Source organism: Cajanus cajan, chromosome 4 (genome assembly GCF_000230855.2).
Source record: "Cajanus cajan strain Asha chromosome 4, NIPB_CcT2T_4, whole genome shotgun sequence".
NCBI classification, from domain to species: Eukaryota; Viridiplantae; Streptophyta; class Magnoliopsida; order Fabales; family Fabaceae; genus Cajanus; species Cajanus cajan.
In genome coordinates, this window is record NC_138520.1 from 71,928,250 (window position 1) to 71,944,379 (window position 16,130).

A 16,130-nucleotide genomic window follows, 5' to 3' on the forward strand; every position below is an offset into this window, starting at 1 on the left:
TTTTATAGGACATTCTTTTAATGATATTTTTAAGTCATTTTTACTAATTCTAATTAGTTTATTAGATTATTAAATGATAAATTATTTTTAAATGTGTAATTCAATTGCATGTTTTATTTATTATTTTGTATAAATAAGATAATTACAAGTAATTGACTTTTATTATTTATTTTAAATTCTTATTAATCACTTAAGTTGACGGCTACATACACTATTCACGCTGTTAACCACAGATGCTGTCATTATTCATGCTGTTATCCCATGCAAAGACATAAAGGGGTGGCAAATTTTTCCTTCTTAAATTATATTAACTACCAACATTGGTAAAAAAAAAAACAAAATTATATAAGAATTATTCAAAATTATTTATGAATCTACTACTTTTTCAAAATCTCTTAAATTATAATATATAATGTTTACTAAATTGAAATTTTAAAAGATCATTTGTAACTTTTAAAAGATTATATAAGAATATAATGACTTAAAAAAATATTTTAAAAAAATTATTTGTTTTAAAACATTACTTTTATCAATGAATTTGATATTCATGTATGTATGAAAAAAAATTGTTTATGAATAGATTAAATGAATTTTTTGCTTTAAATAAATTAATAGATTATTTTTATTAAATCCATTATAATCTGTTTAAAAAAATTATTCATTTCATCTATTTATTTTGCCACCCTTAAGTAGTTTGCAAGTGATTAAAAGAACAAAATAGTCTAAAATCTATTTACATCATATCTCCTTTTATTAATAAAATATAAACATTGTAAGAATTGAAAAAATAAAATAAAGGGTAGATATCTAGCTTTCCTTCTCTCTCCAACTGCGGGCAATCCACATTCCAAAAGACTAAGTTTTCCTCATAGCAGTCAATTCCTTATTTGTCGGAAAGACCTTTAAATATATTTCATATTTAATCAGTTACTTACTTAACCTTTGGATGAATGCCCCTAGTTCTAGACGCTCATAGTTCGTTCACATTCCCCCTTACTACCTCCAACCAAAATCTAAACTAAAACAAGGTCACCTCGACAAAAAATGATATTTGCAACTTGCAAATGCACACAGTGCACAAAATTTGAACCGTGAATAATAAGTTCAAGTAGATCCAATAACAAAAAACGTTCCTACATATTATGAAATTAATTACATTACATCTAATTGTTAATTGTTCTTCAAATAAAAATGTTAAGAAAACCCAAAAGATGTAGCAAATATACCACACACAGCCTTGTTGCCTTACAAAAATTCACAAAATGCTGCCAAGAAGATTTCCCTTCTGGTTAAATTCTTGACATGCAAAAGAATAGTATTACAAATCAATTATGTCAACAAAATCACAAATGTAATTCATATATCATAGAGACGGATTCTTGTAACTTAACATGATCACAGCCACCAGGAGAAAGGGGCAAATAGCAGGAAGATTAACTCTTTCGCCATTCCTTTTTCTTCTTTGGAAATTTGGATTACATGCCTGATGATGTCCGGTTTATCCGCTGAGCACCTAATTTTGGAGCAGCAGGTTTGGTTCCCCTACCTCTTCCAGCCGATAAGGGCTTGGCCTTGGTAATGGGTGCAGGAGCAGCAATGGCGGCCCAAGGATCATCATCTTCACTTCTAGATGCTTTCAAATTTAAAGGTTTTGAAGTTTTTGGTGCAGGAGCTGCTATAGACCCCCACAAATCCTCATCCTCATCCTTGTTCAATTTTGGTGTACTTTTGGAGCGCAAATTTGAGGCTAAAAGTAACAATGATTTTAAAATAAAAAAAGCAATTAATACACCTCCTGTATATGAAGTAACCGAATATGTAAATGAATACACTTAAAAATTTGCCTGGAAATTGTCAAAACTTGAATTTATAGATTACAAGCTATCAAATAAAATGGAAACATCTCTCAAACACTATTTTCTTCAGTAATAATACTATCTACAGTCACAAATGGCAAAAGCTTTCTGTGCATTTCTTAGTGAGATTAGTAATTCAAAAATAACGCCAACCCAACATTTAGTGCAAACTGCAAACTTGAATTAGGAATTCACTCACATCGATCACTTGGTGGATCTTGTCATTATTTATAGGCATAGAACATGCAAAAGTTTTTCAACTCCTGGATCTTGTCATTATTTATCAGGCATAAAACATGCAACAGTTTTTCAAGTTTCAATCATAGATTATTTATCATTATTTCGTGCCTGGAATAACCATAGATGTCAACTTTCAATCGGAGACTGAAACTTATAGTAACTTGCAGTCATGGAAATTCATACCATAATACCAACAGAAATAAATATATAATACCTTGTTTTGCCTGTGAAATAGGTTGAGAAACAGGCCGCCTTTGGGCTGCTTGAATGTTTGCAAGAGCTGGAGTTGGCTTTATCTCTTCAAGTGGTTCTAGTTCATCCCACCCATCCCTGTCACCTTCATGCTCCTCATTACTTCCATTCTCAAGTTCACCCCAGCCATCGGTTGATGTAGGAGATGTAGGGACAGGGTGTTCGGCCAAATCTGTTGTAGAGCTTACGCGGGCTGGCGCTGTTGATGGCATCTCTATATCTGAATTACCCCCAAAAAAAGAAATGAAATAAACCTTGGTATATGTCATAAAAATAAAAATAAAAAGTAATAATGGAAAAAAGCCATCCTAATTAAGTAAAATGAATTAGGGCATCTTCACAGATAAGATATAGAAGCAGGATTAATAGCTCGGCATCTAGGGAAAAGGTATGAGGATGATGGGTGATATCTTAAGTTGTATCTTCCCCGTGTTATTCCATTTTTGTTCCTTTCTTTCTCTTCATTCAACAGTTAAATAAAATCCCATTAATACAAAATCATATCTATTAGCTATAGTCAGGTGATTTAGATCAATCCTCCAAAAAAAAAATGACATCAATTTAGTCACCCAAACAAGAAAAGCAACACCAAAAACATCCTTCTGTTTATGGACTGTAAAAACAGTTTATTCATCCTTTGATGGATTGTCATTTTCCTATGAAAAAGGAACCAAGTTCATGTTACTTTCAATAACTGAGGGACTAAATGTCAACTTTGGAGGACCAAATTAATGGCACTTTCTATGCCTGATATTAAAGTAAGTTTTCTTTGGAGACTAAAATGATGTCATTTGTATCATAATAAGGGTTTACTTTTTCTACAAGCTCTATGTTAATAAAACTAGAGAAAATTGACAGATAAGTCAAACTGCCAATTTCATAGTTTCCTCTACACGAAGTGGTAGTTTCAGTTAGGATTAGAGGCATACCTGTGGTGCCATTAGAAGATGTTGATGTGATTGCAGTTGAACTCGCAGAAGCAACTGGAGCATGATCAGAAGGTTTACCCTTCAAGGTCAAGGAGCTCATAGCCCATCTGAATGACGACAAGGGTTAAATCAGCACCAATTTCTTGATGAAAATGTATATCTTATGGGGGGTAATTGACGGGTAACAATAATAACTATTGTGAGCAGTCATGTATTATTAGATAGTTGTACTATTGGATAGCAGTTAGGACAGTATTTCATTGTTAGAATATGTGATAGAAAATAATTTATCGTGCATTAACAATTCTGTATTAGAATTAGAAACTACCTTGATGACAGTTATTCATAGAAATAAGTCAAATAAATGATGGAAGTAATATATAAGGGTATAGTAGGGTACAACAAGTTTATTGCTGTATTGTATGGGATTTCTGTTAATATATTTCTGGTGCTCTATCAGTAATATGCCTCATGAAATTGGTAGATTTACTAGTATTGGGTCCCTACCAATTTATCTAGTTTATATATATTATGAATTTGCAATCAACTCATGCTTCCCAGAATATGACAACCTCTTGTATTTTAAGATCATTGTTGAATTAAGAAACTCTAGATATTGAGGAAAGGAATTGAGAGATGAAAGACTAAATAATATTTTTTTCATATTGTGATGTGCTACAATGAGATGATAAACATGAAACACTAACTCTTATTTATACTAATAATACTAGACTCTTAATTTTATAGAATAAATAACTTCCTAAAGATATTAAGATACTCCTTGATATCTTTCATGCATTCTAACAATCATATCACAAATATTTGTATACAAGTATGAATGAATGCATGTATGTGTATATACCATCAGTAAGTAAAACAAAAAACGTTTAATCACCATCAGTGGTCCTCCCCATTTATCATGATCATATATGTGGCCATTAAATTAAGACTTTAAAAATAGATTATAACATATTAATAAAACTTGTTATATAGTACAAATGTAAGCAATAATCAATTATCATGTATGTGCATTTTTAATTGGCACTGATATTAAAAAAATATTTTAAAAAAAAAAAGTTAACATACACGTGTGTTTGGGTTAGTTACTTTGGCTTTCAGTTTTTATAATGCAAAATGCATGAATCTTTTTACATAAAATCTGTTTTTGAATGAAAAATAAGCTACTCACCAGTGAAAATCTAACATCAGATGTTCATATTAACTCTCTCCCCCTCCATTCTTAACATTTGAACTTTTAATCACACAAAGTTTTAACTGACTTACCCAAGCAAACTAGCATTTCCTGGAACAGATGAGCTTCCCAAACTTGCACCGCCAGTGCTATCTGCTGCATTTGTCTTTAACAGAAACCAGAAGAACATCAGCATCACATCAGATGATCATCATCAAAGACATTATTCGTCTATATACTCGTGCTTTCTCAAAATGATAGTTTACTTCTAATGGAAGATATTTTATTTAAATTAAAAAAGTTAACAAAGGATATTAGTAGTAGGGGGGAAAACATATTATCAGAGGATAGATAGAAATGTTGATTAAAAAATAGAAGTCACGCACACTCTGTGTGTGTGTATACACATATATATATATATATATATATATATATATATATATATATTCTCAGCCTGTACACCTAATTTCTTCTAAAAGATATACATTACATGCTGACTAATTTAGGAACCATGATAAGCATCAGAACAGTACCAAAAAACAGTTTCAGAGTATACCTTCTCATAATGTTGCTTTGCTATCTGCAAAAACTGATCAACAGCTTGAAACGCCTTAGTTCTAACATCACTGTTTAAACCATGACAAGAACACAATGCAATGATTATCTCAAATGACCAAATAACCAACAGTACAACAATAAAAATGACATATATTTAGAACCTAAAGACAAGAAACAAACAACAAAACATAACATAGCACTAATATATAGTGAGCATATCAATATACAGTTCAGGGGGGCAAGGGAATCGAGCAGCAACAAATTACAATACCATAAAGATGAATCAACCCATTAAAAATACTAATTAATGGGATAAGTTAAGTTACTAGAATATTCCTCATCTTCACGTGGTAAAGGGGATACAAGAAATAAAAATTCATAGTGAAATATAACCTATCAGGATCAATTGTGAGCACAACAACATTAGGAAGAATCCGGGTTGCAACTTCAGTGATGTCATAGTAGGAACTGGTGGCGCATAAAGCCATTATGCCTGAATAATCAAAATTCAAATTATGAGCAAAGAATGTTGGAACAAAAGTATAACAATGAAGAAAAGCTAATAAGTTATAGATACGCGTGTATGATTTTGATACCTGCTCCTCTAGCAGGTGGAAAAGTATCACGTAATGCTCGGACTGTAAATGCATTAATCAAAACTCTTTTTCTTGTCTGCAAAAATAGCTTTTAAGTTAATCCACCAAAGAAAAATATGCTAACATTATTAAATAAAACACAGCACACTATTTGAAACATACTCCTTCGTTTAAGTAACTTCCAATATTGCCTAATAATATGGTAGTATTTGTTCTAATTGCTGGTTCTTCATCAACCTGCAAAATGCAGATCTTACACATTTTAGAAATAAAAACCATGAAGGCATTAACATGAAGAAGCAAATAATATAAATAAAAACCATATTTTTCCTGACTAAAATGCTTGCATTCAATCAAAATTGGCAGCCGGGTTATCAGTAAATTTTCAGATAGAAATATGCATATTCTTCAAAAAAAAGGAGCTGTGTACTGATCAATATATTATAAAATTTTAATGGGACAGTTCAATTTTTTCTGCTTCATCATATTGGTCTCCCAAATCCAAGATTCTTAGACAGAGTCTATAACACTTTTTTTATTGAAAAGAAAAAGTAAAAGAAAAGCCTTATTGATTCATCACTTCCTCAGTAAGAAACATGCAGCTAGACTTCTGATAATTTGATTCACTAAACAAAACTGGTTGAGGCAGTACCTGCAACTTTGACAGATATTTCAATAACGACCCTGACATGGTTCTTTGAGACAACTGCAATTACAAGACAACCCACAATTAAACAAACAATACTCCAGTGAAGTTTCACCAGATAAATAGGTGAGAAGATTTAGGAAAGGAAGGGGAAAAAGAAACGGACCAGTAAAGATACAGGATGCAAGCTCTAATGTACATGATACTTAAGAGTCAATCAGAATTTGATCACCATTTAGTATTATAAATATCAATATAAAGCAAACTATGCATCGCATTTATGCAAACCCAATCTTATAGTTTCATATCTGAGCATCTTATGAACATTTATTTAAAATGCACCAAAGAGCAATAACAGATCTGTGCTATTTCCCAAGCTCTGACACAACTTAGACCTCAGCTGAATTAGAAAAGTCAATAGCTTACTGAATTAGAAAAATCATCCCTCCCCTCAAACAGATATTTCTTCAGTGTAAATTTAACAATAAAAGGTCAAACATGCTATACAAACACCAATTAGCTGTAAATGTTATATGTATCAGACATTCCAATAAGACAAATAACACATTTGAATTTTAAAAATGAAACCAAGGGAAAAAAGCAAAATCCATTAATGTCAAATTCTCAATATATGACAGACTTACCTTTGGAGCCAGAATTAACATAGACTTAAGAGTCAGTTCCCTGAGAAAAGCAGATGTATCAGAGAACCCAGTAGCAACATGCGGGTAAACCTAATTACATGTGTCAATAAGAATTTTTAAGTATCCACATTGCCAAAAAAAAAAAAAAGTTAGCATATTGTACAAAGGAATTGTCAAGAACAAAATGAAAAATAGAGAAATTGACTTCATACTTGCTCATCAACAACTTGTGCTGATAAAGACTCCCCATATTGATCAATATGTTGAAGAAGGCCAACTCGAATAGCTCGATCATTGGAGGCAAAGAGTTTTACAATTGTTGGAAGCACCTAGATATGAATATAGAAATCCAATACAAGAATGGAGTTGAATCCTAATTAAAAAGAGTAAAATGGAGATAAAATTATGCACTGCATGGAAGGGAAAAGAAAATGGTTGACATGAAATGAAAGTGTCAAACTATTATTTACCTTGACATTAAACTCCTCAGCTGAAAGCCATGAACCCATTTTCAACAATGCAGTCAAAGCTGCGGCGGTAGCTGAACCAAATTCAAGGGCAGAAGCTAATAAAGGAACTAACTGTGAAAATAAAAAAAAAATCAAATATCATAAAAAAACTGGATGACAAAGGGTGATCCCTTAATAGTTAATAAATAGAAATTCCATAGAAATATACCTTCTTCAACACTATCTGGCGAGGAAGTTGCTCGGCTAAATTTGGAAGCTTGCGAAAGAATGTGTCTTTCTCCACACTATCTTTCAAACTGAGAATTTCCATGAAATGTATTGTGTCTACTAACTTATTTTGAAAATACTCTGCATATCCATTATTAAGAAACTCAAACTATATAAAAAGATAGGATTAAAGAGAATTACATCAGGACTTAGAAGCGCAAATTATGACAATCATCAAATTAAGAAAGTCAAATGTTTACATAGAAAGGGTTATAGGATGTGGAAGCAGATTTTATTTTTTGTTTACAGGTGACCATGAAGCAGAAAAATCCCCATCTAAATATGGACAAGCTAAAATTAATTTACATTAGAAGATGCTAATATAACTCTGTTTAAACAGTGACCCTCACTACACATATATAATACCATGATAAAGTGAATCCTTCTTCTCTGCCTCGCATGACCCACCCACACATATTCAATTGTCTTCACAAGAAAACTAAAATTCATCAAATTTTTCTAATGTACAATCCTTCTTATACAATTAATTATGCATGTATAGGATCCTATATAACTTATAATATAAACAACAAAACACATGAATCCTTCAAACAAGAAAGCAAAACTACTTTGATGTTAGATGAACCAATTCCATAAATGATGAAGTATAAACATATCAACAAGCACTCACCGCTGTTTTCTATAAGCTTTGATGTATTTAATCTACGAGAGGGCATGGAACTCAATAATCGTTGGTAATCTGGAAGCAGAGACTGAGCAAAAAAAAAAAAAATGACGTACAAAGATGAAAAATGAATTTTTCAGAAGAATGTAACATTAGAGCAACCAGTAGATAAACCTATTTTATGAAATCATAAAATCATCAAAGAAAAAGAGAATTCTAAGCAGGCTGCTGACCTTGGGAATGGAACCAGTGTTGCGTAACTCCTCTGTTTTGCCCAACCGCAGACCAGAGAATACCTCATAGATTAAGCAGCCTATAAAATTGTGATTTTTAAAAACCTTAGAGAGGTATACAAAGAAAGGAAAATAGACAGTAGACAAAAATTATTCAGCAAACCTACAACATATGTCCAAGTTAACATAATTTAAACTCTCAAGAGAGAAAAGGTACTTCTAATATATGAAGAAATTCCTACTGAAGTTTCATGTGAACAAAAAGGTTTTACATAATTTGTAAACATAATTTGGAAACACATCCAATTATTCAGGTTTGCATGAACAAGATTATCGGCAACAATTATGCAAATGTTGTTATAAAATATTTCTGATTTGTTCCTTGGGTACTAAATTGGCATTATGATCCCTTCTCAACGAAAGAAGCAAGTAGAAACATCCCCTCAGATATAAGTGGGCAGAGGAGAAATTATAATAATTGCACCTGCAATATGTAAACAAGAAAACAAGGGAATGCTTGGCAAATTTTTAAAACCAGATATACAGATGGAGTGGGGGTGGGGGTGGTTTTTAGATATAGGTTGTTTGGTTATTATACCATTATTGAAAAACTAGTTCTTATCTGAGCTAAATATGGGACAAAACTGGCTCAATCCAACTCTTTGTTTCCTTGTTTGTAGTCCAAATTTTTCCAGGCTAACTCGCCTCCATTTCATGTTCCCTTTTTCTATCCTTCAGCCAGAATTAAGAATGGTTATTGGAAAAGCTAGTTACACGGACAAATAATTCATCCAATGCCCAATTGTTGATCCCTACATATTTTCCAGATTAACATGCTTACTTTATTGAAAATCACAAACTTTGACATTTATATAAATAAATCAATATTAAATTAGTTTTGCAGTAAATTCGAACCAAACTATGCCCAGTTAAGAACTGGTTTATTTTCATATTACCTTGTGTAAGCAGCTCCATTGTGTACCCTTTTAAACTAGTTTTAAAATTTTCCTAACACCCCCTAGTGTAATTTCTTACAAACTAGAAAATTTCATTTGATATTCTCAGTGTCAGTGGAACTACCCAGTTCTGAGTTCTAAATGAGAACAAATTGTAACATATATGTTAGGGTCATGTGACTAACTGACTAGGCTTGGCAAGACTGAAACTTTTTCCAAAGCTAGCAACTAAAGATGCAAAAATAACAGATTATTCTTGTGTACCACTCCACTATATAAACCAAATTTCTATCACTATAAATTATCATCAAAATAAACAGAAGACGACATACCCATGCCCCAAGAATCAATTGCCCATGGAGGAGACTTCTTAACTGCATCCCAGTCTGATTTCGCCAACTCCATCGGTTTGTATTGTGATCCAACAAGCCATGCATATTGCTGAACGGGAAGCACTAAAACTTGTGAGGACTATATTTGGTCTCCAAACTCCATATCTTTTATTTTAAAATAAAGAAAGAAGGCCAGATCGAGATCAAATCATTACAAGGGAGCATCTGTAATATCAATTTTTTCATGACATGAACGTTAGAAAGGTTCATAAAGTTAGAAATGGCCAATATATGAGAACGAGTTTTAGTTGACAGACTTCAGTCTACCAAAGAGTTTTAGCATGCCATGACCTTCTAACCTCATACCAAGAAGCTTTCACCCTCTAGAGTAAAGTAAGTATTTCGCTTAATGTATATTCAAATAGAAATGTGAGAACTAACAAGACAATGCATTGCAAACAAAAATGTCAATTTACCAGCATTTGGCCAGAAGACGTTTCATTGCCCCCATCGAACTCTGATAGAACATCAAAAGCATGAAGCTTCCAATCCAAAGTTGGTGTTACAACAACACTAGCCAAGCAAACATTACCATGAACCTACAACAGATAAAACTTGTCAAAAAAAAAAATTTAAAATAAAATAAAAAGAGCCAAAAAAGGAATCTCCTTGATACTTACAAGTTTACAATCATTATTCAAGAAGCTCACAGCTTTAGCTATTTGATGAAGACCCCAAGCATAATATTCATCCCTACAAAGCCCAGTAACACACAAAACAAGCAAGTAACCACATCGGATTCCTCAATTCACCGACCAAATGATGTCGCTCATTCGAACAAAAACACCATCACACAGCATGTCAAGTGCAATTTCATAACCTCATGCCTGATATTAACAACTCAATGGATACTCGAAAGTCACTCACACGATCAAAAAAAAAAAAAAGACATCACACACCACGTTATGTGCAATTTTAGAACCACATGCACGATATTAAATTATCAATAACTCAATTGACACTTGAAAGTACACAAGTGACTCACACGAAGAAACAAAAAATACATCACACACATAGTGCTATTCACAACTTCAGAACTCCATGCATGACATCAAATCATGAAAAACTCAATCGATACCTTTGTGTACCTTCAAGCCCTAACTCCTTGATCTTCTCAGACAGCGGCATCACCGGCTCCGTCACAATGTATATCGTGACCTTAGGAGAGCCTGCATCGTGAGTCTCGATCTCCGCGCTGTGAAGAAACGACAAGATGTTCGGATGCCTCACCTGAAAAATCAGCAACATCACAACACAAGTCCACAGCACAATCAAAACGACGCAATCCAAAATAAATACATAAATCCGAAAATTAAGAATCGGATAGGTGAAACTCACAGTTCGGAGGCGCTTGACGCCGTTGCGCGCGGCGGCGAGGTGACCGTCCTGAGCGTTGGAGCCGGAGAGAGAGAAAACGGAGACGGGAGAACCGTCATCCTGAAAGAGAGTGACGTGGCAGTGTGATTTGGTTATTTATAGTGTTGAATTGGAAGGTGAAAAAGCGTTGTTGTAATTGTACCTTGGAGGTGCCGCGAGAATGAGTCCATGAGCCCCACGCGGAAGGGTAAGGTTCGGCGACGGTGTAAGGGAGATCCTTGATGCCGGTGCCAGATCCGCCGACGACCTCCTTCAGGAATTTGAACATGCTGGATCGGAATCGGCGTGCGGTGGCGGAGGGTGGGAGAGGGCGTTAACCACCGACGCTGGGTGGATCTGATTGGGTGTTACGCGGTCTACTACCGTTATTGTGGGGCAAACAAGCGAAGGGAAAATGAAAATAGTGGACACGCACGCAATAGCAGCGGGTGAAATGTTTCAGATTCTTTTGGTTGGCTGGTTCCTTGAAATTGGGGAATATGCAGGGAAATTACGGAATATGGAGTAGAACAGGATTTCATGCCTCATAATAAGCCACTGTTTGAGATTATTTTTTTCTTCGTAATTCCCTTTTCCTCAAACTTCCTTCGCAAACTAGTGTTACAAGATTTGAGAGGAAAAGTAATAATTTTATTCAATGACTTTTAATTGATTTGATTTGTAGAATAATTATTATTATTATAAATGTTAATAAATATTATATAATTATTATTTTACGTAGAGAAATTGAATGCGGAGGAAATTGTTTAACAAACTTAATTTTCTGACATAGAAACTATAATTTTTTTTTTTTTACCACACATGTAAACTAGTTAAAATTTTAAATTTATAAGTTTCCACACAATTGAAAATGTTTAATAAAAATTTGTTTAAATATAATTTTTTTAAGTAGTATTTACTGTTAATTGCCATTAAAAAAATCCTACATGACAAATAGAATATATATCATATTTGATATATTTCAATTCAACATTCTTAAGTAAGTAAATTTATTTTAATTTTTAAGACAAAATTTAAAAACACATTGTATTACACTTAAATTCTCACCCTCATCCTTATGATTGCCTCTTCGATCCAAATTCTAATGGTTCAATCTCCTTGACGAGGAGCAATTTCTCACACAATTCACAATATCGATAATTTTTACTGAGTTTGTTCTCAATAATCATCGTTTTTGCAAAGTTACAACCACTCGTTATCTCATTATTGAGGAGTTCAACCTCATGCTCGACTACTCCCCAATTATATAGAAACTCATATATTGCAAGAGCATTCACCACTTTGTTGGCACCACCGTCAATATCGTCTCCTCCAAGACTAAAAAGAATTGTGCCAATTGGTTCAAGATCATCAAGATTGTCCCCTCCTACCATGACCGCCGTAACAATTATAAATAGGACACCCCATCAAAGAAGAGAGGTCAGGGGTCCAACTCTACCACCAATGCTAGCTAGGATTTGGCATTCTATAGTTTGAAGAAGGGGCACGCGCAAAGTACAAAGTAACAATAGTGAAGTGCATTTTATAATTTTATCTAAAAAAATAAAATCAGTTTACTTATGTGACAATGGTGAAGTGGAATATAAAGAATATAATATGTTTTCAATTTGTCAATAAGATTTTTTTAATGAAAATTGATGGTAGAAACTATTTTTCAAATGTTACAAAAGGTTAGGGGTGAAATTTAAAAAAAAAATACAAGGAGTAAAAGTAAAAAAATGATAAATTATTAATAAACCAAAATTATATTTATAAGGTAGTTGGTTAATGTAAAATAACATATTCAAAAGTTTATAATATGATATAAAAAATATTTTAAAATAAAATAATGAAAATGAAATGAAAGAAAAAATTAGGAGTTTAATAAAAGTTATAAGTTAGATGAAGTAGTTTATAAAAATAAGTTAAAAATTATTAATGAAACCTTGATTAACAAATGAGTTTATGTTGGTCAAATTAACTTATAAAAAAATTGTTGATGTATGTATTGATATGTTTGGTTCAAAGGAGGAGAGGAGGGTTAAAAATCTTGTTTAATTAAGATGAAAGGGAAGAGGGGATTTTAATGGAGGGAATGGGGAGGATTGTTTGATTTACGATGGGAAAAATATTTTAAAAACTAATTTATTTTTATATCTTTTATAATTTTGAAATTAAAAGCACAAACTAAAATAATTTAGACATTATATTGAAGATAATTTAAAAGAGAATTAGATGAAGAGAGATTTTACTCCCTGTATTTCTCTCTTAAAAATTGAACTAAACAAAAAATAAAGTTCATAAAATTTTCTCCGATTCATTTCCCTCAAACTAAGTTATGTGTTAAGTATCTTATTGCACATTAATGAGCCTTAAATTGTCACATTATACATAAAAGACAATGTTGCTCAAGTCAAGTAAAAGAATTATAGGCAACAAAATATATTCTTCTTGATAATTAATGCAATTGCATATTTAAGACTCAAAGTCAAGATTACTAATTAAGGGAGAAAATATGTCGGTTAAATTGAACTTTAACCGGTTATAGAGAACAAAGAACCCAAAAAAAAAAAAATTAGTGATATGTTTGTAAGTTATGATTCATTTATTGATGAAAAGATTGCAAAAACATATTTCTTACATAATTTATAACAAATACAACACATCTATGAAGCACAATTTGACTTAACCAACTCTCAACTAATATAACTATCTAACAAACTTTTGATTATGTTGTAATCATGATACTCCCCCTTAAGTGAGATGATAAATGTTTTTAATCCCTAAATTATATATCAAACTAAGAAACTAAGAATGAGGAATGGTCGTGAGACTTCATATGAATAAGGTTAAGGAAACCAAGTTGTATGTGTTGATGAATAAAATGGCAGCATATGTCAACATGCTTTGGTCTTTCATGAGTTGTGGGATTATGTGTAATTGAATGATTGGTTTATGTTCACAAAACATTATTATTATAGAGAAAAAAAAAGACACTAAAAGGAGGGATTAAATAATATTTCTCAAAACTCTCACTTTTTTATAAAGTAATGAAGTAGTAACGTAACTAATAGGAAAGGGCAAATAAAACAAAGAATGAACTCAAAAATTTATACTGGTTCATTTTAACTATTGAGACTACGTCCAATTTTTTATCCAACTAGATCAAATTTCATTATCTTATCAATGATGCAAGTGTTTTTTACCAAGTCACTTATGATTAAACTTTAAGTATTTTTTGACTTGCTTCTTTAAGCAACAACTAAAGTATTTTTTTTTACATGGTCTCTCTAAACTTCAATACAAAATATTATTTTACAAACAAGTCTCTCCAGACTAAAACTCAATAACTCAAAGTTATAAAAAGGTTTACAAAGTTGTTTTGTCTTCCTTTCAAAACGTGATACAATAGGTTAACTACAAAGTTGATTACAGAAAGAATGAAGAAATAATGTTTCATTTTTCAAATTGTCATCATTGTATCTTTCTAAAATTCAAATTTCCTTTTATAGGATTTCAGTGAAGATGATTGTTGCAAATTTTTTAGCTTCTCTCTCATGGTTTGCTTCACCTATCTTCATGATTTGCTTATTGAGAAAAAAATGTTTGTTAATGTAATAAATGTTTGCATTAAATGTTTTCATCAAATTGTCATGTCTTATCTAGTCAAAAAAGTTACTTATCACATTTTAGGTACCAAGTGGGTTGAGTCATGTGTGTGTCGAGACATTGCAGTGATGAAACAATTTTTTACTGCAACTTTTTTATGATTAAGGGTTCGTCTTATTTAATAACAAAATCGTCTTAATGTAGCTTTCATCTTATACAAAGATTTATCTTATTAACGAATTGTGTCTTAGAAGGTTCATCTTAGTTGTTTTTTTTTAAACTTTATACTGTTGATCAATATCTTTTTTGTTTGTTAACACTTGAACTTAAAATTGGAGGATCTAATATTGTCTTTTGACCTAACAATTATGAAGTAGACTGCCACTTCAAACATACACGGTGCTTGCTTAAGCTACAGTAATTCAATGGTCAAAGTGACAATGACACAATGCTCAACTTCAATTAAAGAGAACATATCGTAGATTTTTTTTTGGACTTCCATGATATGAGTGAATTAGCCATGATGTCACAAAAACTAGTGGTTGATGTACGGGTTTCATGAACATCAATAAAATTAATAATTCAAATTAGAGCTGTCAAACGGGTCATAACTCATGAGTCAACTCGATCCACTATGGGTTTGAGTCGAATTAGGCTCAAAAATTTTTACAAGGTTTAGTACTTCTAAAACTTTAGCCCAACTTACTAAGAGTTCAGCTCACTCAAGTTGAGCCCGTGGTGTGTCAGGCTAGCTCACCAACCCACTAATGTAGAAAAAAAATGAAATCACAGACCACAACTCACTGGCATAAAAAAATTTAAAATCCACAGCCTAGTGAGCCTAGCCCTCAAAAATCACACACACAAACAAATTTGGTTGGATAGATTTTATGATTTTTAAAAAACAAATTTTTGGTTGGACATGTATTTTAAAAAAAGATTATGGTTAGAACTGTTGGAGTGTTGAACATTAAAAAAATATATTTTTATTTTATTCTCTTAAAATTAAGTAAGTCAACCCATGGTGAGTCGGGTTAAGTTCATTTTTTGTAAGCTTACTAGAAGGTGAGACTGATTTGATTAGTCCACCTATTAGTCAACTTGTGATGGACTTGATCAAACCAAATCGAATGATCCATTTTGATAACTCTAATTCAAATAGAGGAATTAATAAGGGGAAAATACCCTATCTTATAGCAACTCTAAGATATTATAATAGATTATGAACAATCAAAATAAAGTGTTTGAGGATTTTCCATAAATGGATCGAGGCAATTCACAACATAGGTGGTATCTTTACAAGACAGAG

At 32.1% G+C, this 16,130-nt stretch overlaps 1 protein-coding gene across 1 annotated transcript; it reads right to left on the bottom strand.

The window, feature by feature from the left end:
* Window positions 1-1,118: 1,118 nt before the first annotated feature.
* Window positions 1,119-11,781, bottom strand: LOC109814700 (uncharacterized). Its single transcript, XM_020379192.3, has 21 exons — window positions 11,376-11,781; window positions 11,195-11,293; window positions 10,935-11,086; window positions 10,477-10,549; window positions 10,273-10,395; window positions 9,797-9,905; window positions 8,509-8,588; window positions 8,282-8,363; window positions 7,592-7,731; window positions 7,384-7,494; window positions 7,126-7,242; window positions 6,914-7,003; window positions 6,276-6,329; window positions 5,786-5,860; window positions 5,624-5,699; window positions 5,421-5,520; window positions 5,026-5,095; window positions 4,562-4,635; window positions 3,278-3,384; window positions 2,311-2,568; window positions 1,119-1,747 (listed from the first exon to the last, which is right to left on the bottom strand). The coding sequence occupies exons 1-21, from the start codon at window positions 11,499-11,501 to the stop codon at window positions 1,476-1,478; spliced, it is 2,388 nt and encodes a 795-aa protein (XP_020234781.1). The 5' UTR covers window positions 11,502-11,781; the 3' UTR covers window positions 1,119-1,475.
* Window positions 11,782-16,130: the final 4,349 nt, after the last annotated feature.